At 45.6% G+C, this 24,349-nt stretch overlaps 1 protein-coding gene across 3 annotated transcripts in view; it reads left to right on the top strand.

Moving 5' to 3' along the window:
- The window catches only part of MTUS2 (microtubule associated scaffold protein 2), a 443,851-nt gene that overhangs the window by 331,724 nt on the left and 87,778 nt on the right, over positions 1 to 24,349 (top strand). For all 3 annotated transcript variants that reach the window (XM_083169852.1, XM_083169851.1, XM_083169853.1), the window contains exon 7: positions 8,224 to 8,435. In XM_083169852.1, coding sequence (XP_083025978.1) covers positions 8,224 to 8,435 — 212 coding nt within the window. The remainder of the gene's footprint in view (positions 1 to 8,223; positions 8,436 to 24,349) is intronic.

The raw sequence follows: 24,349 nt of genomic DNA, 5'->3' as shown, positions 1-24,349 counted from the left end.
AGTTTTATCTGCACTGAAGTTTCCCTATTAAAAATTTACAAAGACAATTTAAGTGTGACACTTAGCATAACGGATGCGACCCCAAACAAACAAACCCAAGAGCATATGTGCCACTGTCAGGCTGTTCAGTGTGGCAGATGTTCTAATCTACCTGGCAACTGCAGATACATCACACAGCGAGACTGTAACTTTCTTCCTTCTCACTCTCTCCAGTGGGTGTTAAATATTCAAAATGATTAGAAAGATTCTGAAATAGATTCTGAATATGCATGTTCCTGCAAAGTGGCTCTTTATTGCTGTGAAATGTGGACCCATTGCATCACATTTAACCTAAAACAATGAGCCTTAAATCTCATCTGCATTTTATTTTGTTATTATTCTTTAATCTGATCTTTGGGGGTCATACGAGCACGGGGGACCGATGGTAAGCCTCTGTGCATGCGTATATGCATGTGCAGGGCTTCTGTGCGGGCGCCCTCGCCAGCCTGCACAGTCGGTGTGGCGCTCGCACAGGGGCTGGGGGTTTGCCGGCGATGGGGCATTCCCAAGAAAATGCATTGTGCCGGCGGCAGGTGGCTGCCATCACATAACGTCAGATATCGACCCTGTCTTCGTCCCAGAGCCCGCAATTATAAGGCAGTCTTCACTGACTTATATTTGCAAGCCTAGGGGAAATCTCTCCTGCTCTAGGCACGGTGGATGTGTTTTCATACGGCAGCCGTGGTGGGGGGGTGTGGCCTCTCTGGGACATTTGCAGTAGGGCTGCGTTCGCAAGGGGACCGATGTTTTTGTACTGCGTATGCGCATGTCAAGATGGTCACCTTGTTGCACATAAAACTTCTGGCATGTCGACTCATCAGGTTTGAGAAACTATTGTCCCCAGGGGCAGCTTTAGAGAGGAGGGGACCCTTGTGCAGACTCCTATTGTGGAACCCTCATCTCTGCTGCACTGTGACTCTATGCATGTGAAGATCTCTGGAAACATGCTTGGGCCTTCAAAAACATGGTGCCCACTGTGTTCCTGAAGACAAATCTTTATTGTGCTTGCATGAATCACCTGGAAAATGGCCACAGTTCCATTCTCCAGTGATTTTTTTTCAGCAACAGCAGTGCCAAAGTGGGACTCTGGTGAGGTAAGTACATACCATAAATATGGGTGCAGGTTGATCGGTGTGGGCTGGACCCAGGTGCCTATGTGCACCAGTTATTTTCCCCTTGTACTTGTCGACATTGTGAAGCGTGAGAAGCCGATGCTCCCAGGGTGAAGATGGCATTAGTATGTCATAAAATAATATAAAAGGGTCTTTGATGAGAGTATTGCTAACGAAGTGCCAATCTGGGTGGTACAAGACATTATAAAGGTAGGGGTTATTAGCTTATACCCTGTTGTAAGGCACTTGTAAGGCATTTGAGCAAATAACCAAAATAGACTGCCTCTTCCTGCCACAGATTCCTAGCTCATTGGGAACCTCCCTTACTATTATCCATGACCAATCACACACTATTGAGGATGTATGATTTGAGGAGGAGCTGTAATAGGCACTTGAGTCTTTGGCATTTGGAAACCTTCATACAGATGTGTCCACGCACATCTAGCCTCCTTTCATGTTAAACAGCCCTGCGCAACTCAGTGGTGCCAGGCATCTTTTAAGTTACTTTTTTATGCATCTTATACACTGAACAGAGTGAATGCACATGCAGCTGCTGCTGATTAAAATATACTGTTATTCTGTGTGCTGCTGCTGTGAAATGCTGAAGTACAACACTGTAACATTCCATTTTATATGCAGATACAGCTGTAGTTGAACACTGGATATAGATATGCATATCATACCAGACATGCATATCATTTTAATCAGCAAAAGCTGCTAAGGTTCATGTAAATGCAGAAAGTCGCACGCAAAGACTCTCATCTCTACAGATTCACACAGAGCTTATGCATTATGTGTTATGCATCTTGTAGTGCATGGAGGATAGATATATGTGGACACATCTATATCAGTCACTAACCTCAATTCTAGATCTAAAGACCCGTACACACTGGGGGTTATTGTGGTTCACTCGCAAAGGCAAATTCACTCTCAGATGGACAAAACCATATGCACTGCAGGTGGGGCTGATGTAATAGTTGCAGAGAGAGTTACATTTGGGTGGGGTATGTTCAAACTGCTATCTGTATTGCAGTGTAAAAATAAAGCAGTCAGTATTTACCCTGCACAGAAACAAAATAACTCACCCAAATCTAATTCTCTCTCTCTGCACCTGTTACATCAGCCCCATCTGCAGTGCATATGGTTTTGTCCATCTGAGAGTGAATTTGCCTTTGAAAGTGAACCAGAATAACCCCCACTATGTAAAAACATGTGAACAAACGATTTGTACTTAAAACACTGAATGATCTCATGTACATCATATCATCATCGTACATATTGTTAACGAAAAATGCATAGTGTGTACCCAGATTAAGTCTAACCCTAGCCTTCAGTCCATTACCCAAATCCCCTTGTCCCATTCTCCAGTTCAAAGTCCATTATCTAAAAATACTGAATAATACAGTATGGCAAAAATCAAGCCTAAATGACATGTAGCAAATTGATGTCAAATTGATGGAGACCAAATAGGATGAAGACCAGATGGCAGAATATAAGTGTTGGCGCCAAAATAAGTTGCTCCACTTACGCATTTGAAATATGTTACTATAGTTCTGATGCTTGTTAGTAGATAAAATAAAACCTGTTTGGGTTTCTTTGACCCATCAGAGAATTCATATCGGTTTGCTGTGAATGGCTGGCTGCATATCTTCCCCCGTGCTGTCTCCAGTGCTGCCAACTCATTCCAATATTCCCACCCCACAAATGCAAATTCAATTGTTCTATGTAAATGTCAAACTTCGAGGTCTTGTGCCACTGCTCAGTACTGACTGTCCTCCAATATATAATTATAGTTCTACTGCAAGTTACATTCCAAGGTTTCAACAGCATTCTAATTGGTTGCTATAGACAACTTATCAACTTGCCCTTTTTATAGGCGGGATCCTCTGCCACACATCGCCGGCATTCGCATTCTTAATAATCGCATATGCACTAACATATGCGACTATTAACGCAAAGGTCAGCTCTTGCATTAAGAGCTGTCCTTTGTGGCCGGTGATGTGCAGCGTGTCCCCCTCCCTCCCCGGACCCTTACCTGGCTGCTGCTGCTCGGCCGGGGCTCTGCTTCCTCCTCCCTGCACCTCTTCCGGGTCACTGGTCCGGGCAGCACAGCAGGAGGCTGCGCGGACATAAGTGAGAGGGGGCGATGGGGGGCGCAGAGGGAAGGCCATAGGCTTCTATGCGGTAACGCCATCTAGAACTGGTATAACCCCCTGCAGCGAAGCCCCAGAGGTGGGGCTTTCCTGCATATAAAAATGCAGTAAAAACCCCAAAACTGGGTTTTTATAGCATTTTGCCCTATGAGTCTGACGGCCAAGCTGACTAGAACACCATACACAGTATATTGGGTATGGATAGGGATCCGCATGATAGGTCGAAAGTGTCTGAGATGAGCGGCAATAGGGTGACACCAAAAGGTTGACAAGCACTAGGTCAATATTGACAAATGGTCAAAAGAATCAAAAGGTCGACATGTCAATGGACAACGCATGAAAAGGTCAACATGAGTTTTTCAAAAAATTTCCAATTTTTGGGGACTTTTTCATACTTTAAATTCCACATGAAGTGTGGCCTGGCCCAAGTATGGTGAGCAAAGCTACACTAATTGGGGGTCCTTGACACGAAAAACTTGAAAAACTCACCTTGACCATTCCATGTGTCGACATTTTCCATGTCGACCCTTTGCTTGCTTTTTGACCTTTTGATGTCAACCTATTGACTGTAGATCTAGACACTGTCTATCATTTGATCCACATCCTTATAAACCATAGGGTCTACAGTTATTAGGTCAACCAAAAAAGGTTGACATGTATAAGGTCGACATGGGAAAGAGATCAACACAAGCAAAATGTTGACAGGTATATGGTTAAAACATGAAAACCTCGTCATATGTTTTTCACTTTTTTTGGTGTCAATTTGTAGATTTCAGAACATGGCCCCCATGTACCGCGTACTCCTGCGTGACTCCCTTATCTCACCGTGCTCCAGTATGATGCCTCACTCACTTACTGTATCACTGCGATCTGCTCACTGTTCCACGTGGTCCACGTGGATTGTAAAGTACAGTACGGAAAAGTTCAAAAGATGATAAAAAAAATCATGTCGGCCTTTTCCTTGTATTGACAATTACCATGTCGACGTTTTGCTTGTGTTAACCTATTGTCCATGTAGATCTACTTTCTGCATTGTCGACCCTTAAGTCCAGATCCCCAGTATACCTCGGAGCTTGCAACTTTTACTTGAAGGAGCATTTTATCCTTGTTTGGCCCAATAAGACCTTACAATACATAGAATTCCACATTGCAAAAGGATATGCAAGCTGAAGGCAATAGATGTTAGCCTACCATGTTTGTATACCCCACTGAAGAGAAGTGACAGGTGAGTCCCATGTGAGCACTGAGAATAGATCCTGGAAGTGGCGCTTCTGTTATTCACTTTACAATGTCACTTCTTCAGTAATCCGCCGACACAGGGGAGCGACCTGGTGTGAGCTCTATCGGCACCTCAGCTGTTAGCCAATTCTAACCTCCTAACAAAGGACAGCACACTAAGGGGTACATTGACTAAAGCAGGGGTTCTCAAACTCGGTCCCCAGGACCCCACACAATTCACGTTTTCCAGGTCCCCCGGCAGGTGCATAGGTGCACTCATTACTGACACACATTTTAAAAGATCCACAGGTGTGAGGAGACCTGCAAAACAGGCACTGTGCGGTCTCCTGAGGACCGAAATTGAGAACCTGTGTACTAAAGCTTCTAAAAATGAAACTAGGGCATGTTCTTTAGCATTGCATTTGTTTCTGCTGTGGACAGGGCATCCTTGTGGTGTATGGCTCATAGGATAGACATGAACTAGGCCGACAAGCATTAGGTTGTCACCACTAGGTTAACATGCATGAAGGTCCACTTGACTGAAGGTCGACATGCAGGAAGGTTGACATGGGTTAGCTCCACAGGGTCATTAGGTTGACACAAGCATTATGTCGACATGGGGAGGTCAACAGTTAAAATGTCGACATAGGGGTTTCACTTTTTTGGCCTGAATGTCGACACCGTCGCCATGGACACTGAGACGTAGAACCGCATCCCTTCGCATGGCTCACTACGCTTGGCACACTATTTTATTCTCCCACCATGCCCTAGTGAATGGCAGGGCATGAAATACCACTTGTCGGCACATGTTGGCTCAAAGAAAAAGTGAAAAATCCCATGTCAACCTTTTGACTGTTGACCTTCCCCATGTCGACCAAATGCTTGTGTCGACTTACTGACTTTGTCGACCTAACCCATGTTGACCTTACTGCCTGTCGACCTTCAGTCATGACAACCTTCATGCATTTAGAGCTAGTGACCCTATCCCGTCTTGTGGTGCCTCTGCGTACACTGCACTGTTCTGTGGGGGTAATTCAGACCTGATCGCTGGGCTGCGAGATTTCGCAGCCCAGCGATCAGGTAAGCTCCACCTTGCCACCGCACCGACCGCATTCCCCCGCCAATGTGCAGGGTTGCAAATGCAATGGCAGCCATTCATATGAGGCAGAAACCAGTAAGAACACTCACCACGGAATGGTATTCCCCACTTTTTTAGGAACACTCCCGTAAAACACTGCATTACTCCACCAAACACACGCAGGTTGTCAATCACCCTGCCGGCAGCCTGCAATGGCTAGCCATGTCAGGCTCCCTTCGTACAAACATCTCGCTGCATTCCAATCTGAATTGGGCCCTGGTTACCATTTAGTAGGTTTAGAGCAGGCATGTCCAAACTGTGGTGAAACTACACATCCCAGCATGCCTTGCCATAGTTTTAGCATTCAGCAACACTGTGACAAGGCATTGTGACAAGGCAGCTCAACAGCTGGAGGGTCATAGTTTGGACATGCCTGGTATAGAGGGATTCTCTAGTCTGATTTCAGCACCATGTGCTTGGACAGAGCTGCACAAACTCCCTCCCGCTGGATGTACCAGGCTGCAGCAGCTAAGCGTGCTGCTGGCAGTGTTACTGCTAACAAACTTCTATACAGCTTTCCTGCTCCCTGGCTAATCTTACACTAATCCGGCTGTAATTTCATTAACGCAAAATGAGCCTTACCGATCCTATTGGGTTTACAGAGAACGAATCCCGGTGTCCATCAAAGCACTTAGCTCACGGAACACAGCAATGTAACTGTGCACATTTGTAAAACCAACAGTGAATGTACAGCAGGATGTGCTGCAGCTATGCAACATCCAAACTGTGGCCCATATTCAGATCTGAGTGCAGTACAAATTTGTTCTCAAAATGGGCAAAACCATGTGCACTGCAGGTGGGGCAGATGTAACATGTATAGAGAGAGTTACATTTGGGGGGGTTATTTTGTTTCTGTGCAGGGTAAATACTGGCTGCATTTTTTTTACACTGCAATTTAGATTTCAGTTTCAACTCACTCCACCCCAATTTAACTCTCTCTGCACATGTTACATCCGCCCCACCTGCAGTGCACATGTTTTGCCCATTTTGAGAACAAATTTGTACTGCGATCAGATCTGAATAAGGTCCTGTGTGTGAAAAAATAATAAAGATAGATACAAACCAGGTAGAGGATAATATTAGATACAATCAAAGAGGATAATAATACCCTTATGTCTAGAGGCAAATACATTTAATAGTACAGAAAATGTGAAAATAGTTCAGTACAGTACATACACCATACTTGCCGAATTTTGTTTTCTCCTCTCCGGGAGATGCCTGGAGAGGAGACCCGATAGTAGTATGTCAGGGGGACGGGGCGAGGCGGACATCATCAAGCTGGCAAACAATGCAATTCACGGGTCTGCGGATTGGGGGGGCTAAAATGAGACAAAATTTTTAAATTTGCATAATTGTAGCCCCGCCCTTTGCCACGGAAAACGGTATTTAGTGCAGCACGGAAGGGGTGGTGCAGGGGGCTGTGTGGCCAATGCGGGAGGATTGCCCACCTTCCCGGGGGGGCCATGAGGGGGACCCGATTTTCGTGAGTCTCCCGGCAATTCCAGGAGGGAAGGCAAGAAATAATATTACTCATGGGGCCTGATTCAGACCTGTTTGCTAGGCTGCATATGCCGCCCGCATCCCCTCGCTAGCATGTGAAGGGATGTGTATGAGAACACATCTCCTCGCATGCGGCCAAAGGGGAGAGAAAACCTTCGATGGTCCCTCAATCTGAACTGACTTTTATTTCTGCCACTGATTACCAAATACGGGATGGGCAATGACGTCATGTGATGTCAGTTGCCCGCCCCTGAGCAGACAACGTCTGTGTTCCCATGGGAACACCCAGTGTTGTCATAGGGATGCCCATAAAAGCTGTCCCCGCCCCTCCCACTCCCTCCCCTGCATGTGCAAACGTCTTGGCTAGTGTGATACTCGCCGAATGCGTTAGCACAGGGTGTCTGCGCATTCACAGACCCCCCCATCATCGGGAAACATGCAGACCTGCACAAAAGAGTCTGAATCTGCTCTGTGATGTCTAAATGCTAAATACTAACTACTTAAAAACTAAACTACCTAAACTAAAATAAAATGATGGCGCAGATAAGTAAATACAGGTTGTATAATTGTTCCTTATTATTTATTTATTGTATTGCTGTCTGCCTGAGGAAGGGGAGTTGTTTCCCCGAAACTGTTGCACATTAAATTACTTTTCATCACAAGTCCTGGAGTGCCGCGTTGGTGACTGTCTCTCTCAGGAGCTTCCATCACCCATCTGTGTTATTATTTATTTATATATTTTTGTTCTTCAAACGTTAGTATTTGAAAGTTGGTTACTTTTCTGCGATTGTTACTTTTTTAAGTGTTAGCACAAGCACTTGTAGCAGTCCAATGTCTGCTCTTCCCTGGTGACCTCTACTTCCTTACCAATGACCTCTACTGCGCAGTTGAGTGCTCAAGACATAGACATCACCAATAATAAGGTGGAAAATAATTGTATTAAGCTTCTTAAAAGGACACTGCTCATTTAAATTTCTGGTTGCCTGATAATATCTATTAGAAAATGGGGGTTACCGAAATATTTTTCTGACCTACAACTTGTAATTATATATTTGCCTTCCAGGACACCCCAAGCTGAAACCGACCGTTGCAAAGAATGGCTACGCAGCCAAGTCAGAGGTACAGAGCCGGGACGCCGATCGGCAGGTTGTACACCGACTGAAGGAGAAATATGAGGAACAGACTAAGGAACTTGTATGCGTCCGAGAGGAACTCAAGAAAGCGAGTTGTGGGTTTGTCGTCTTTGCCGTCACAACGCAATATTTCTTTAACAAGGTAAGAAAGGAACCTGATTTAAAACACCCGTGTGCAGCTTCATGTTTGTGGCTATTGCAAAAATGTACTAAAGCTTCTAAAAATGAAAAGCTGATATTGCCCATAGCAACCAAATGCAGTAGATAAATGAGAGACAGAATCTGATTGGTTGCTATGGGCAATATCAGCTCTTTTCAGTTTTAGGGGGTATTCAATGTCGGAATATTGGCTAATCCAATATCAATGGCCCTTATTCTGGTTGGTGCGGTAATATCCGCGTGCGTTCGTGCCGCCGATGTTTTGTGTCTGCGCATGTGCAGAGGCGTCTCTGCGCATGTGCGAGCGGGGCGTACGGCCAAATCCCGCATGAAATGTAAACACTCCGACCAGGGGGTGGAGAGGGGTGTGAAGGGCTATTTGGGCTCATTACCATATGCATACGCCCCGCGTTTCATGGGCGTTCCCATGCAAACGCTGGGCGTACGTATGGTAATGCAGCCGTGACGCTCGTGTAGGGGGCGGACATATGACATCGCCGGATGTCAGCTGCCCGCCCAGATCCCTGCTTTTGCATGGAAAAATGTCCGTGTGGTCTGAGGTTGCGGGAGCTGGTGGACCACTCGGTCCTGCATTCGATGGTCTGCGACCATCGAATGATGGGGGAGGTTCCCTGAGATGGAGGAGGCGTATTCCATGAAAAATACACGTGCGGTCCGTTTGGCCAGCTTGTTACCGCGTACGGACGGAGTTGGCGATCCGTATGGAAGGCGGGGTTTTGCACGCACGGTCCTGGCCGCATATTCGGATCCGGCCGCACCGATCAGAATAAGGGCCAATATGACAGTCAAAATTCAATCTTATAACTTTTGGAACAATTGTCGAATCCATGTGTATTTTGTCTAAAATGGCCGCAGATTTGCCAATCCAGCGGCTTTTTTGGACAATGCAGATTTTATTTTTTAAAAAGTCAGATCTGCATGGGCTTCAGTGTGGTCAGAGACAGCCGCATTGGATAGATGTGTACCGAAATTTCTGATTGTCGGAAATATCGGAACACGTTAAATAGTAGGGAGTTCAATTATTTTGAATGTCCGATTGGAGCTATCCAATCATGGCTTTGGGCACAAGTGCCATAGATGGCCATTATTTCCGCCTGCTAACTCCTGTGGTGGCACGTAGAAATCTGCAGATTAGGACCTTTGATGAGCCAAACTTCCATTTTGGCAGCGACCAATACTTTGCAGGAGTTTAGCACTTGACTTGGTGCATTTGGGAGCGACAAGTGTGATAAATAAAATAATGGGCACCAATGGCACTCGCAGGACAATTGAATATCGTCAGGCACCCATTAGAGGGATCCAAAAATAATTGAATTCCTCTCAGGTTGGAAATTACAGGTCATAATACTTTTTTCCAATCTCCCATTAATACAATATTTCTGTGACTGATATAGCTGCACAGTGGAGATCGCCTTTAAATACATGCTGAGAACTTTAGGAAGACATTATTAGCAAGTGGGAGTGTGTGATATCAATACTGACAGTGCAGCTTGCTGCTTGCTGCGTCTCTAACAAGAGGTGGAACAGAATGCCAGAGGATAATTTATATTGTGAAGTGGAAGAGAAATTGAAGCAGACACAACTGTTCCAGAATCAGGAAACACAATGACAGACAGGAGACAGACCTGTGTGCACATGCTGACATGTATTAGTGTGTATGAAGTCTTACTCTTTCTTCATAAATGTGAGGACAGACTGTATAAAATGTAGCATGCATCTGGCACCTACGCAATAATACATGTATCCAATGCTTTGGTTTTTACCAATCTACACCTCAGTCAGGGCCGGCGCTACCACTAGGCAGCTTAAGGCATTTGCCTAGGGCGCCGGCCACTGGAAGGCTGCAGGAACCAGGAGGAGCAGCAGCAGGAACAGGTAGGGTCCTGTGGCGCCGAGGGGAGCAGGTGAATGATTCCACCCCCGCCCCTAGAGCCCGCATCTCCCTCCAACACCAGCCACCCCCGTGGTGCGTGACACTTGGTGATATGCTTTTAATGTTTGAATTTATGTGAGTGCATTCTTGGACTAAATTTGTTTTTTACCTATAAACAATATTGCACTATGTCCGTCTATGTTTTGAGCTCTTTCTAGTGCCTTTACATATGGTGATCCTCTAAAGAGAAAGAAAGATCAAGGCTATCCATCTTTTAAGTGGATCTATATGCTTTACCCTCTTAGAGGAAATGTGAGTGGAATATTAAAAATATTAAAGGATTTATGGTGTTTAAACAGTGTTACACTATGATCTTTTCTGTTGGAGTTATTTTCAGGTATAAAGCTTTGTGATTGGCAAGGATTCATATCATATCTCAAGGAAAGTTTTCATTTATTTTCACTTGACTATTGGTGAAAGACAACTACTGGTGGCGCTTTTGAAAAGACACTATCCCATGCATGTATATTTTACTTTCTTTGGAGTTTTTCGTGAAGGCTCCGTGTGTTGAGTACGGCAGCCACAGTTTTCTGATTTCTTGCGCACAGATAAAAACAGGACTTCCTTTGCAATGGGCTTAAAACACTTTGCAGCGCAGCTTGTGAACCAGAATAAGGTCCAATGTTTGTAGATGCACTCAATGGTGATCTTTGACCCCTACCATAGTTTTTTCTGTTACGCCCATGTGCCCCAGTGAAAGTCGGTCTGAATACTGCCACTGTTGCACGGTATCTAATTTGCACAAAGGTTTTTCCAAACGGGTATTTTCACTTTCAGAATGCCGCTATCAGATTTCGAAGCTCTCTCTTTTTATAACGCACAGTTCTCCATAATGGTCTTAAGCATACACTGGAGGGCACTTATTGTTAAGTATAATTCAATAAAGATTAATGATGTTTTTTTTTTACCTAATGTCTGAGGTCTTTGGCGATTGCAGTGAAACGTGTGTAAAAGGTCAAATACACTGTGAGATCAGTAATTAGTGAGGAAGCATAAATCCTCTCACATTCTCATTACACACATTTGCCATCATTTTATTCAAATATACAGAAAGTAATATCATCATTTATTTATATGTCACCACAGAGTACTCGGTGCTGTGTAGCCAAAGTACAAGAATGCAGTAAATAAATGATGAATCTATATAATTATGGGATGTCCAGACAGGGGCGGATTGGCCATTATAATTACCGGGAACTTTCCCGGGAGGCCGATGCTACTGAGGCCGAATTTAACATTGCATGCAGCAAGGGCAGCAGTGAGCACACAGTGACAGCATAGCGTACAGCTGAGCTCACCTCAGGCTCTGCCGCTGAGGCTGAGCTACTAGTGTCAGCCGGCTCAGCCCAGTAGTAAGTATAGTCACCATGTGCCAGGCCCTCCGACTGTCACTGGTCTGGCACTACTGGTGACTCCTCCCACCCACTGTTCTCTCTGAGAGCCTGTGCCTGACTCTCTCCGTTCGGCGCTAGCCCCGCCTCCCCGGGGGGGGGGGGGTGCCGCAGGAGGATCAAAGAGCCCAGTGGACTCGGAGTCAGAAGCGCAGGAGCAGAGAGGAGCCCCCCCCCCCCCCCCCCCCCCCCCCCCTTCCCTGTTGTTGCTGCTGCTGCTGCTGCTGTCTTCAGTGGCTGCTGCTGCCTGTCACACTGACTACAGGCAGCAGCGCCAGCTTCCTGAAGCTCTTTCCAAGCTCCCATGTCCAACCCCCCTTTAACTACATCAGTGTCAGGCCAGCAGACACTGAACAGGGGGCGGAGCTACACGGACGGATGGGCGGAGCCAAACGGGACGAGGGGGCGGAGCTACATCGGAGCACAGCAGGGCTGATGAAAGGAGAGGCTGAGCTGACACCGATTTTAAGGTAAAAAAAAAAGTGTGCGAAAAAGTACTGTCACCAAACTATGTCCAGATGGAGCCATCCTCATTGTACCTGTCCCCCGCACACCAATCATCGCGGTGCGCTGGGGATTCTGCCATGTGTGCGTCTCTGATGCTTGCCCGCCCCATACCCGGCCCATGGACATGCGAGCGTCCAAGACGTTGTGTGTCCATGTATGCTGGCTGGCCGCCCGCCAGATCGGAGAATCTGGCACGCCAGCAGCAACAATGAGGCTGGCTCCATCTGTAAAAGCAGCGTAGGAATGTCGGCAGCTGGTGTGGGCGTTACGTATAGGCAGCTATACTACTGTCGGTATTTGGTGTGGGCATTAGGTATAAGAAGCGCTACTACTGTCTGCATCTGGTGTGGGCATTGGTATAAGAAGCGCTACTACTGTCTGCATCTGCTGTGGGCATTAGGTATAAGAAGCGCTACTACTGTCTGCATCTGGTGTGGGCATTAGGTATAAGAAGCGCTACTACTGTCTGCATCTGCTGTGGGCATTAGGTATAAGAAGCGCTACTACTGTCTGCATCTGCTGTGGGCATTAGGTATAAGAAGCGCTACTACTGTCTGCATCTGGTGTGGGCATTGGTATAAGAAGCGCTACTACTGTCTGCATCTGCTGTGGGCATTAGGTATAAGAAGCGCTACTACTGTCTGCATCTGGTGTGGGCATTAGGTATAAGAAGCGCTACTACTGTCTGCATCTGGTGTGGGCATTGGTATAAGAAGCGCTACTACTGTCTGTATCTGGTGTGGGCATTGGTATAAGAAGCGCTACTACTGTCTGCATCTGGTGTGGGCATTGGTATAAGAAGCGCTACTACTGTCTGCATCTGGTGTGGGCATTGGTATAAGAAGCGCTACTACTGTCTGCATCTGGTGTGGGCATTGGTATAAGAAGCGCTACTACTGTCTGCATCTGGTGTGGGCATTGGTATAGGAAGCGCTACTACTGTCTGCATCTGGTGTGGGCATTAGGTATAAGAAGCGCTACTACTGTCTGCATCTGGTGTGGGCATTAGGTATAAGAAGCGCTACTACTGTCTGCATCTGCTGTGGGCATTGGTATAAGAAGCGCTACTACTGTCTGCATCTGGTGTGGGCATTGGTATAAGAAGCGCTACTACTGTCAGCAACTGGTGTGGGCATTGGTATAAGAAGCGCTACTACTGTCTGCATCTGGTGTGGGCATTAGGTATAAGAAGCGTTACTACTGTCTGCATCTGGTGTGAGCATTGGTATAAAAAGCGCTACTACTGTCTGCATCTGGCGTGGGCATTAGGTATAAGAAGCGCTACTACTGTCTGCATCTGGTGTGGGCATTAGGTATAAGAAGCGCTACTACTGTCTGCATCTGGTGTGGGCATTAGGTATAAGAAGCGCTACTACTGTCTGCATCTGGTGTGGGCATTAGGTATAAGAAGCGCTGCTACTGTCAGCAACTGGTGTTTGCATTAGGTATAAGAAGCGCTACTACTGTCTGCATCTGGTGTGGGCATTAGGTATAAGAAGCGATACTACTGTCTGCATCTGGTGTGGGCATTAGGTATAAGAAGCGCTACTACTGTCTGCATCTGCTGTGGGCATTAGGTATAAGAAGCGCTACTACTGTCTGCATCTGGTGTGGGCATTAGGTATAAGAAGCGCTACTACTGTCTGCATCTGGTGTGGGCATTGGTATAAGAAGCGCTACTACTGTCTGCATCTGGTGTGGGCATTGGTATAAGAAGCGCTACTACTGTCTGCATCTGGTGTGGGCATTGGTATAAGAAGCGCTACTACTGTCTGCATCTGGTGTGGGCATTGGTATAAGAAGCGCTACTACTGTCTGCATCTGGTGTGGGCATTGGTATAAGAAGCGCTACTACTGTCTGCATCTGGTGTGGGCATTGGTATAGGAAGCGCTACTACTGTCTGCATCTGGTGTGGGCATTAGGTATAAGAAGCGCTACTACTGTCTGCATCTGGTGTGGGCATTAGGTATAAGAAGTGCTACTACTGTCTGCATCTGCTGTGGGCATTGGTATAAGAAGCGCTACTACTGTCTGCATCTGGTGTGGGCATTGGTATAAGAAGCGCTACTACTGTCTGCATCTGGTGTGGGCATTGGTATAAGAAGCGCTACTACTGTCTGCATCTGGTGTGGGCATTAGGTATAAGAAGCGTTACTACTGTCTGCATCTGGTGTGAGCATTGGTATAAAAAGCGTTACTACTGTCGGCAACTGGCATGGGTATTAGGTATAAGAAGCGCTACTACTGTCTGCATCTGGCGTGGGCATTAGGTATAAGAAGCGCTACTACTGTCTGCATCTGGTGTGGGCATTAGGTATAAGAAGCGCTACTACTGTCTGCATCTGGTGTGGGCATTAGGTATAAGAAGCGCTGCTACTGTCAGCAACTGGTGTTTGCATTAGGTATAAGAAGCGCTACTACTGTCTGCATCTGGTGTGGGCATTAGGTATAAGAAGCGATACTACTGTCTGCATCTGGTGTGGGCATTAGGTATAAGAAGCGCTACTACTGTCTGCATCTGGTGTGGGCATTAGGTATAAGAAGCGCTACTACTGTCTGCATCTGCTGTGGACATTGGTATAAGAAGCGCTACTACTGTCAGCAACTGGTGTGGGCATTGGTATAAGAAGCGCTACTACTGTCTGCATCTGGTGTGGGCATTAGGTATAAGAAGCGTTACTACTGTCTGCATCTGGTGTGAGCATTGGTATAAAAAGCGTTACTACTGTCGGCAACTGGCATGGGTATTAGGTATAAGAAGCGCTACTACTGTCTGCATCTGGCGTGGGCATTAGGTATAAGAAGCGCTACTACTGTCTGCATCTGGTGTGGGCATTAGGTATAAGAAGCGCTACTACTGTCTGCATCTGGTGTGGGCATTAGGTATAAGAAGCGCTACTACTGTCTGCATCTGGTGTGGGCATTAGGTATAAGAAGCGCTGCTACTGTCAGCAACTGGTGTTTGCATTAGGTATAAGAAGCGCTACTACTGTCTGCATCTGGTGTGGGCATTAGGTATAAGAAGCGATACTACTGTCTGCATCTGGTGTGGGCATTAGGTATAAGAAGCGCTACTACTGTCTGCATCTGGTGTGGGCATTGGTATAAGAAGCGCTACTACTGTCTGCATCTGGTGTGGGCATTAGGTATAAGAAGCGCTACTACTGTCTGCATCTGCTGTGGGCATTGGTATAAGAAGCGCTACTACTGTCAGCAACTGGTGTGGGCATTGGTATAAGAAGCGCTACTACTGTCTGCATCTGGTGTGGGCATTAGGTATAAGAAGCGTTACTACTGTCTGCATCTGGTGTGAGCATTGGTATAAAAAGCGTTACTACTGTCGGCAACTGGCATGGGTATTAGGTATAAGAAGCGCTACTACTGTCTGCATCTGGCGTGGGCATTAGGTATAAGAAGCGCTACTACTGTCTGCATCTGGTGTGGGCATTAGGTATAAGAAGCGCTACTACTGTCTGCATCTGGTGTGGGCATTAGGTATAAGAAGCGCTACTACTGTCTGCATCTGGTGTGGGCATTAGGTATAAGAAGCGCTGCTACTGTCAGCAACCGGTGTTTGCATTAGGTATAAGAAGCGCTACTACTGTCTGCATCTGGTGTGGGCATTAGGTATAAGAAGCGATACTACTGTCTGCATCTGGTGTGGGCATTGGTATAAGAAGCGCTACTACTGTCTGCATCTGCTGTGGGCATTAGGTATAAGAAGCGATACTACTGTCTGCATCTGGTGTGGGCATTAGGTATAAGAAGCGCTACTACTGTCTGCATCTGCTGTGGGCATTAGGTATAAGAAGCGCTACTACTGTCTGCATCTGGTGTGGGCATTAGGTATAGGAAGCGCTACTACTGTCTGCATCTGGTGTGGGCATTGGTATAAGAAGCGCTACTACTGTCTGCATCTGGTGTGGGCATTAGGTATAGGAAGCGCTACTACTGTCTGCATCTGGTGTGGGCATTGGTATAAGAAGCGCTACTACTGTCTGCATCTGCTGTGGGCATTAGGTATAGGAAGCGCTACTACTGTCTGCTTCTGGTGTGGGCATTGGTATAAGAAGCACTACTACTGTCGGGATCTGGTGTGGGCTTTGGTATAAGAAGCGCTACTACTGTCGGCATCTGGTGTGGGTATTAGATATAAGAAGCGCTACTACTGTCTGCAACTGGTGTGGGCATTAGGTATAACAAGCGCTACTACTGTCTGCATCTGGTGTGGGCATTAGCTAAAATCAGCGCTACTACTGTTGTCAACTGGTGTGGGCATTAAGCATAATCAGGGCTACTACTGTCGGCAACTGGTGTGGGTGTTACGTATAACCAGCGCTAAGACTTTCAGCAACTGGTGTGGGTGTTACGTATAGTCAGCGCTAAGCCTTTCAGCAACTGGTGTGGGCGTCACGTATAGTCAGAGATACTACTGAGGACAATAGTGGGCATTATGTATAAGCAACACTACTACTGTGGACATTTTGTGTAATGGGCACTTATGTGAAGCGTAATGTGAATAAGGGGCACTAGGTGCTGTGCAGGGCAATAACTAGGTGTGTGCCAGTGGTGCCTTCCCCTTTTGCACTGTGGGTACATCATGTGGTCCAGCAGCTGCAGTTATTGATTGGCTGTTGGACTGAGAGCTCTGATTGATTTTCAAATATGGTACCAGCTTTTGAGCCAATTCAGTGCCTCTGCAGGCTCTGCTGGGCTCAGGGCTGGACAGGACCTAATGCATTGGGCACTTTTCTGGCCATTGTGTAAGGGACACTACTGGTGGCATTATGTGTATAAGCAGGAGTACTTGGGGCATTACACATAGCATAATGTCATATGGGCATTAAAGTGTGCAGCATATTGTATAAGGGGAATTACCTTGTGTGGCATAATGTGTAAGCGCATCACAATGTGTGGCATAATGTGAAATAGGCAGTACTGTGTGGCAGTACCATGTGTGCCATAAAGTGTAATGGGCATTACGGTGTTATTTTTACTGTCACGTTGCCACGCCCCTTCTCCCAGTTCTCGCTGTGGTAGTGGGGCAGTCACAAATTCACTTTCTGGCACAGGGCAACAAAATGTCTAATTATGGCACTGGTGCTATATAATGTGAATAAGTTGGTGTACTGTGTGGTGTAATTTTAAATGAGTGTACTATTGTGTGGCTACGTCCCTTCCTTGTGAGACCACACATCTTTTTTTGTGTGCGTGGTCCCTTTGTAAAGTATGAGAGGGTGCAAATGTAAAGTTTGCAGGAGGGCACCGAACACCCTAGCATCGGCCCTGACCACAAATGTTTTTTCTAATGCATTCCATCCCAGAATCGTAGAGCCGTGCTGCCCCCTCTCCACACAGCATTTTACCACGATTCGATGGCCTGTGAGGTGATGGCAAAGCCGACATAATGCAATTGTAATTTAATATGGCTCCTCCTCCCCACAGGCCCAAGAATCGCGGTAATGGAGGGGACTAATTATGTCTAGTCACAACACTGAGCAACCACAAATACTGCTGCTGCTTTGCTGCTTTTCAGGCTCTGAGTCCCAATAATTTGATGAATAATTTGTATGAGGCAGCATTTGTAGCTACAGATGGTGCCGTTTTCATCCAGCCCAGCAACACGTCAAGATGGGGACACGCTAGCATCTCACATGCTTGCATGCCCCATTGCCGCAAATGTGGTGCGTAAGTGTAACGAATGCGTATTTCAGCTAATGGTGCGTCAAGACGGGCAGACATGCCGCATAGTTGGGTTGAATGAAAATGGCTCCAACTGTACTTAAAATAAATAAGTATATAGTAGGTTTAGTAAAGTTGTGGCAAGCGAAGGTGATCTAGTCAGATATCTTAGAAAAGGGTCTGAAATCACCCCATTTGTATGCCCCTTAAGGCTTTAGGAGGTGAGCTCATAAACATGTTCCCCCTCCCTGAGAGGTGCTCTCCCTCCTCCCATTGTTCAGAATTATACATGGGCTGAATACTTCATATACATATGTTTAAGTGTATGTATTCAAAGTAATCAGCCCTGTTTCCTGCAGTGTCCGCGGCCAAATTGTTTGGTTCTGTGCAACACCCGTGACTAGGTAGAAACCTGTGCATCTTTCAGCTTCAAGTTCGCAGGTATACTGATGTAGTAACCCCGCCTACTGTTATGCTGGCCCTGCCCATTTTGATTTGGTGCTGCCCACATGAGGCCACTTCCAGAAATTTTCCAGGGCCACTTTTGGTCCCCAATCCGCCCCTGTGTCCAGAGATGGACATGTGCACTATCCGCTCATGATCTCACCTTGGGGTGTGAGGGTGAGAGAGAAGACTAACGTGCTGAGGTAAGTGGGATGGGGGTGGGCTGAGGTGACCATTTTATTCACACAATAGTCATCCATAAAACAATATTGTTACATTAACCACATAAATAATACATAAACCACACTCTGTCATACATAAACACAACAAATCATACATAAACCACACACTGTCATACATAAACCACACAAATCATATATAAACCATATAAAGCATACATAAACTACACACAGTTATACATAAAACACACAAATGATACATAAACCACACAAATCATACATAAACCACACACTGTCATACATAAACCACACAAATCATATATAAACCATATAAAGCATACATAAACTACACACAGTTATGCATAAAACACACAAATGATACATAAACCACACAAATCATATATAAACCATATAAAGCATATGTAAACTACACACAGTTATACATAAAACACACAAATGATACACAAACCACACATCATATATATAAACCATATAAAGCATACGTAAACTACACACAGTTATACATAAAACACACAAATGATACAGTACATAAACCACACAAAATCATATATAAACCATATAAAGCATACGTAAACTACATACAGTTATACATAAACCACACAAATGATACATAAACCACACAAAATCATATATAAACCATATAAAGCATACGTAAACTACACACAGTTATACATAAATCACACAAATGATAGATAAACCACACAAAATAATGTTAACCACAAAAATAATTTAAGAACCATACAAATGATACTCAAACCACCCACGCTCATACATACAACACTGTATATGTATGAGCAGACTGAAGTAGGTAAGTCCTTTTACTAAAAAACGGGATGCAGTTATAATGCCGGCGTCGGGACTTCAACATGGATGAGGATGCTGACATCTAAATCCGACAGCCGGCATCCCAAACATAAGTATGCCTAGGTGGGGTAAGGTCAGGCTGGGGTTTGGTTTATGCACTAGGGGGAACATACTCTTATGGCCCATACATACTAGGCGATGCTGGCCACGGGCAGTATAGTTTAGAATATCGGCAGCAGGTCACCAATATTGAGTGTACACACTGAACGATATCAATATCAATAAACGATATCGCTCAGTGATGTCACCGCTAAACATGTTATATAGCCAAATTGACATGTTTAGTCCACGGCAGAGGTCATTAACAATGGATGGATGGGTTAGGGCAGGGGTTCCCAAACTGTGCGCCGTGGCTCCCTGGGGTGCCTCGGGACACATGCAGGGGTGCCCTGGGTTGGTAGTCCAGGACCAACTCAAATTATTAATGGTTAATTATTTATAAGCAAAACCAGTGCTGGTGGCTGCCAATCATAAAATGTGTACAAACAGAAGCAATTCCTGCACTTTTACCTATAACTGACCCTAAGAATCGCATATAAATCCAATCTAATTAAAATAATTTTGGCCTAGGGGTGCCGCAAAAAAAATTCTTATACTCTAGGGTGCTGTGATTAAAAAAAGTTTGGGAACCCCTGGGTTAGGGGAAGGGAGTGTGGTTTAGATCACTCACAGTGCCCCTGTTGGGATTCTTTGTATTGGGATCCCGGGGTTGTTCTTTTGACTGCCAGCATCCCCACCAGAGGAATATCGTATGTATTCCATTAAAAAAAAAAAAAAATGACTAATTTAATTTAAAACAGCAAGAGGTGCATGCAAAGCACAATACCCGGGCCCTCCTACCTCTATGTCAGTTTGTTAAAACCCAGTTTGTTTTATCACTGTTGTTTCCAATTGTAAAGCGGAACGGAATATGCTGCGCTATATAAGAAACTGTGAATAGATAAATAGTAGTAATAGCAGCAGTTATATCATACTGTACCTGCCTACTTTTTTACATTCCTCTCCAGGAGAAGCCCGAAGAGGAGTGAAAGGGGTCAGAACAAGGCTACATGTCGTGGGGGCGGGACGAGTCAAATGTCACCAAGCCCAGCCCCCATGACAGGCAGTTGTGGCAATTCGCCGGTCGGTGGATTGGGGGTGGGGCTAAAATGACGCAATATGACGTGATTCGCATCATTTTAGCCCCTCCCTATGGACCCGCAAAATTCGGAACCTGATGCAGCGGGTAAGGGGGGGGGGAGGGGGAGCAGGGGCTGCGGGGCAATGTGGGAGACTTGCCCACCTTCAGAGGGGGCCGGGAGGGGAACCCAATTTTCGGGAGCCTCACAGCCATTCCAGGAGGGTAGGCAAGTATGAGTTATATTAGTAGTAGTTTGAGTTGCAGTTTTGGCCCATCAGCCAATTATTTCTTAAGAAATGTGCCCAAAAGCAGAATTATATGGACAGTCAGGCATATTTAGTACAGTAACACATGTTTGGATAAATTATTATTATTATTATTATTATTATGGTGTTCCTTTCTCCAGATCTGAAGAAATAATAAGGCAGCTCTGATCAGTTAAGCCCTGTACACATGCTTAGATTTGCTTTAGATTTGATGTTAGATTTGATTTTCTATTAGATCTGGCATTAGATCATCCCATTCGATTTGGCATTAGATCTGTACTTTTGCATTCGATTTCGATTTCACAATGCATGCACAATGTACTCATTCGATTTACTGGATCGAATTCGAGATTTCCTTGGCTGCACCGTAGATTTTTCTATTCGATTTTGAGAAAACGGGAGCGCACATCGAATCGAATACAGGTCGAAAGTGTCCTAAAAACCATTCGATGTGGGTTCGATTTTGCTTCTATAAGCAAAATCGAATCGAAAACAGGGAAAAATCTAAGCATGTGTACACAGCTTTAGATGGGCCTCCCCAGGTCTCTTGTTGCACTGCCCTCTGCTGGGGAATCCTCTCAATAACCTCACTGGATTCATGTGTTAAAATGATTTATACATTTTTAGGCAATTGAAAATTTAGAGGAACCAAGTGACAAGTATTATGTGAGTGTAATAACATTTTCTATTGTACACTTAAACTGTTCCTGTTATTGCACTACAGTATGTTGGATCATATCTGTAAGACTGATGATCCCACATAACCCAAAAATTCCCCATTTGTTTTGCTGCTGCAGATTAATGTGGCTTGAAGAGAACTCTGGTGACATCTACAGGTCAATGTGCAGTACCAAACTGGTAACTGCACCTGTACTTTATAAAAGACGCACTGTACTGATTACAAATATAAACGTTTTAACGTGGTATGTAATAAGATTATTTCCCTTAAATGAAATGTTTGGGTATTATTTTTCTTTTAACACGTACAGTGGTAGCAGACATATTGCAGGCTGAGAGAGCAATGCCATTATGGATACTGAGGCAATACTGGATATAAATGTTGGTTGACCTATGATTTCATTAGTGTTTAGTGACATCATTGACACCCCATGGTCCTGGATTATTAATGGCTCATTGTGAATTGATCATTAATATTATGTTATTCCACAGGGACGTCACTTGTGTTTTAGTTAATTAAAGGCACATTAAACCTGGAGCATATTTTTATTTACAGTATATAATATAGTCATTCACTTGTCTCTTCTTCTTCCTCCTCTTCTTCTTCTCATAATAATAATAATAATAAAAATAATAATGGCCCTTATTCTGATCGGTGCGGATATTCCCGCATTCTTACGGAGCGGTCCGCACGCCACGGTGTTTTGCCGCGTGCGGCCATCGTCCGTAGAAACGCCCACGTGTCCTCCGCATTCGGACGGACTCACTCTTTAAGAACAGGGCGTGTTTACGGACGACATACAAACCATGCGTGTGCGGGAGAAACACTCCGATTCTGCACGGTATTACAGAGTAGTACAGAGTATGCTCGGGAATACCGCATCCGAACGGGAGCCAAGCGGTGCGACCGCCCGTAAGCGGAGTATTTACGCCAAACAACCCACTATGATGTATATTCTGCAATACATCACATGACCCACTTATTCAATTACCTATCCTTATAAAAAAATGCTTCTTTGGAATTGGAATCAATTAGATGCCAATATATCCTTACAAGCATGCCTAACACATGCATTGCACACATTAACCCTTACAGCAAATCAAGTGCAATGGTTTCAATTAAAGCACTGACAAGCGTCCTATTAGTGAGTAATGAGTAAAGGAGTAGATTCTATTGGGTTCAGGTGTTAATGCTTGTAGTCATTAGGCGGTCCGTTCGCCTACCGCATGAACGAGTGGTGTCCGCAAAGCAATAGTACACTTGTGGACACCGCACATTTCTGCCCTTTTTGATCGCGTGCATTCGGAGTGGTATCCGAATGTACGCCCCCCAACATAAGTGTACTCCCCCGTGTCCGCCCATGTTACCGCCCCGTTTTGCCCACTTTGAAACTACGCCCATGTGTCATTCCGCATGACGCCCATAATACGCCCATATTTCCCGACTGATTGCGGGGAACAGTTTTGGACGGGATTTGGCCGAACAGGTACGGAGTCAAGGCGTGGCACATGCGCGTTGCGTTCTCCACGCATGCGCAGACGCCGTAAAGACGCGATCCGAAAGTATGCGGTAAAGTACGCGTCAATCAGAATAAGGGCCAATGTACGGATGAAATGATGAAATCTAAAGTAACTGTCTATTTTAGACATTTGTAAATGTAATAGTTAATTTACCATCACTGATGCTATAATGCTGTGCGTATCTGTGTCAGTTGGCCATGTACATTGTAGCTGTAATATCCCGCTAGTGATTAACTGTGACATTAGCGTTTCTGTCAGTAAATGTCTTGTTTCCACAAATGAAAGCTTCCTGATGCCTCGGACGACCTCTCACCTCATGCCCACACTATAAACACATCTGATCATCTCTCCATTTAAACTAAATGAAATGGGACAATGCAGACAGGCCTTCCAGCTTCCCGGGTCCCCCAGGGTGCCATCGGCACTGGTGTCATGAGGAGGACAAGTGTCCAGAAGCCAATACAAACATTGAGAGACAGGATAAAGATAGTAGCATTTGGCAGTTACATTATCAGCGGTGCAGCAACAGTAATGAAGGGCTCTAGGGTCCTTGCTGTAACCTTAATATACCTCCCAAATGCCCCGATTTTCACCGAACAGTCTCATGTCTTTTGGGACTGTCCCACGCACACACACAGCCAGCAGTGTCCTGCAGTTGGGGGTGCAGTTCGGAGGACCCCCTTACACAGCGGTGTATACAGAGGCAGGTGGGGGTGAGGGGGAGATGTCCCAACAGTGTTCACACAGGGCATGGACATTACTGTACAGCCACTCCTCCTTTTCCCAAGCACACACCCCTTTTTGGGAGCACACGGTGGGGATGTGCACAGGAGTCCTTACCACAGCCGGGGCAATGTTGGAAAGTATGGGCAACCTGGTCGGTGCATGGGGGTATGGGCATTGGGTAGATGGGGAGTTTGGGGTGCCTAGGAAGGGTTCCGGGGGCCTAGCATAGGAGACTTGCCCACTTTTCTGGGAGGCTGGAACGGACCTCCCAATTTTTGTGAACCTTGCAGCCATTCTGGAAGAGCAGGAAATTATGCAGTAGGCTCCATGTGCCTATTTCTACTATGTAGGGAGATTTTGGGGCTGATATTGTAGGGGGTGTGCACATTCGCTTGCAGAAACAATGAAGGCTTTCACAGTGTTCAGTTTCTTTTGTGTGCCTATCTACAGCTATCCCAAATAACAATTAGGTGGTAGGGGGGGGTATACCATACAGAAGGGGGGGGGGGGTTTGGAGCTCTCCGTGATGGTGTTTTCATACTG

The sequence above is a fragment of the Crinia signifera genome, chromosome 2 (assembly GCF_055691185.1).
Source record: "Crinia signifera chromosome 2, ASM5569118v1, whole genome shotgun sequence".
NCBI classification, from domain to species: domain Eukaryota; kingdom Metazoa; phylum Chordata; class Amphibia; order Anura; family Myobatrachidae; genus Crinia; species Crinia signifera.
Note: the sequence above shows the minus strand (reverse complement) of the source record. Positions and strands in the feature narration are given on the sequence as shown.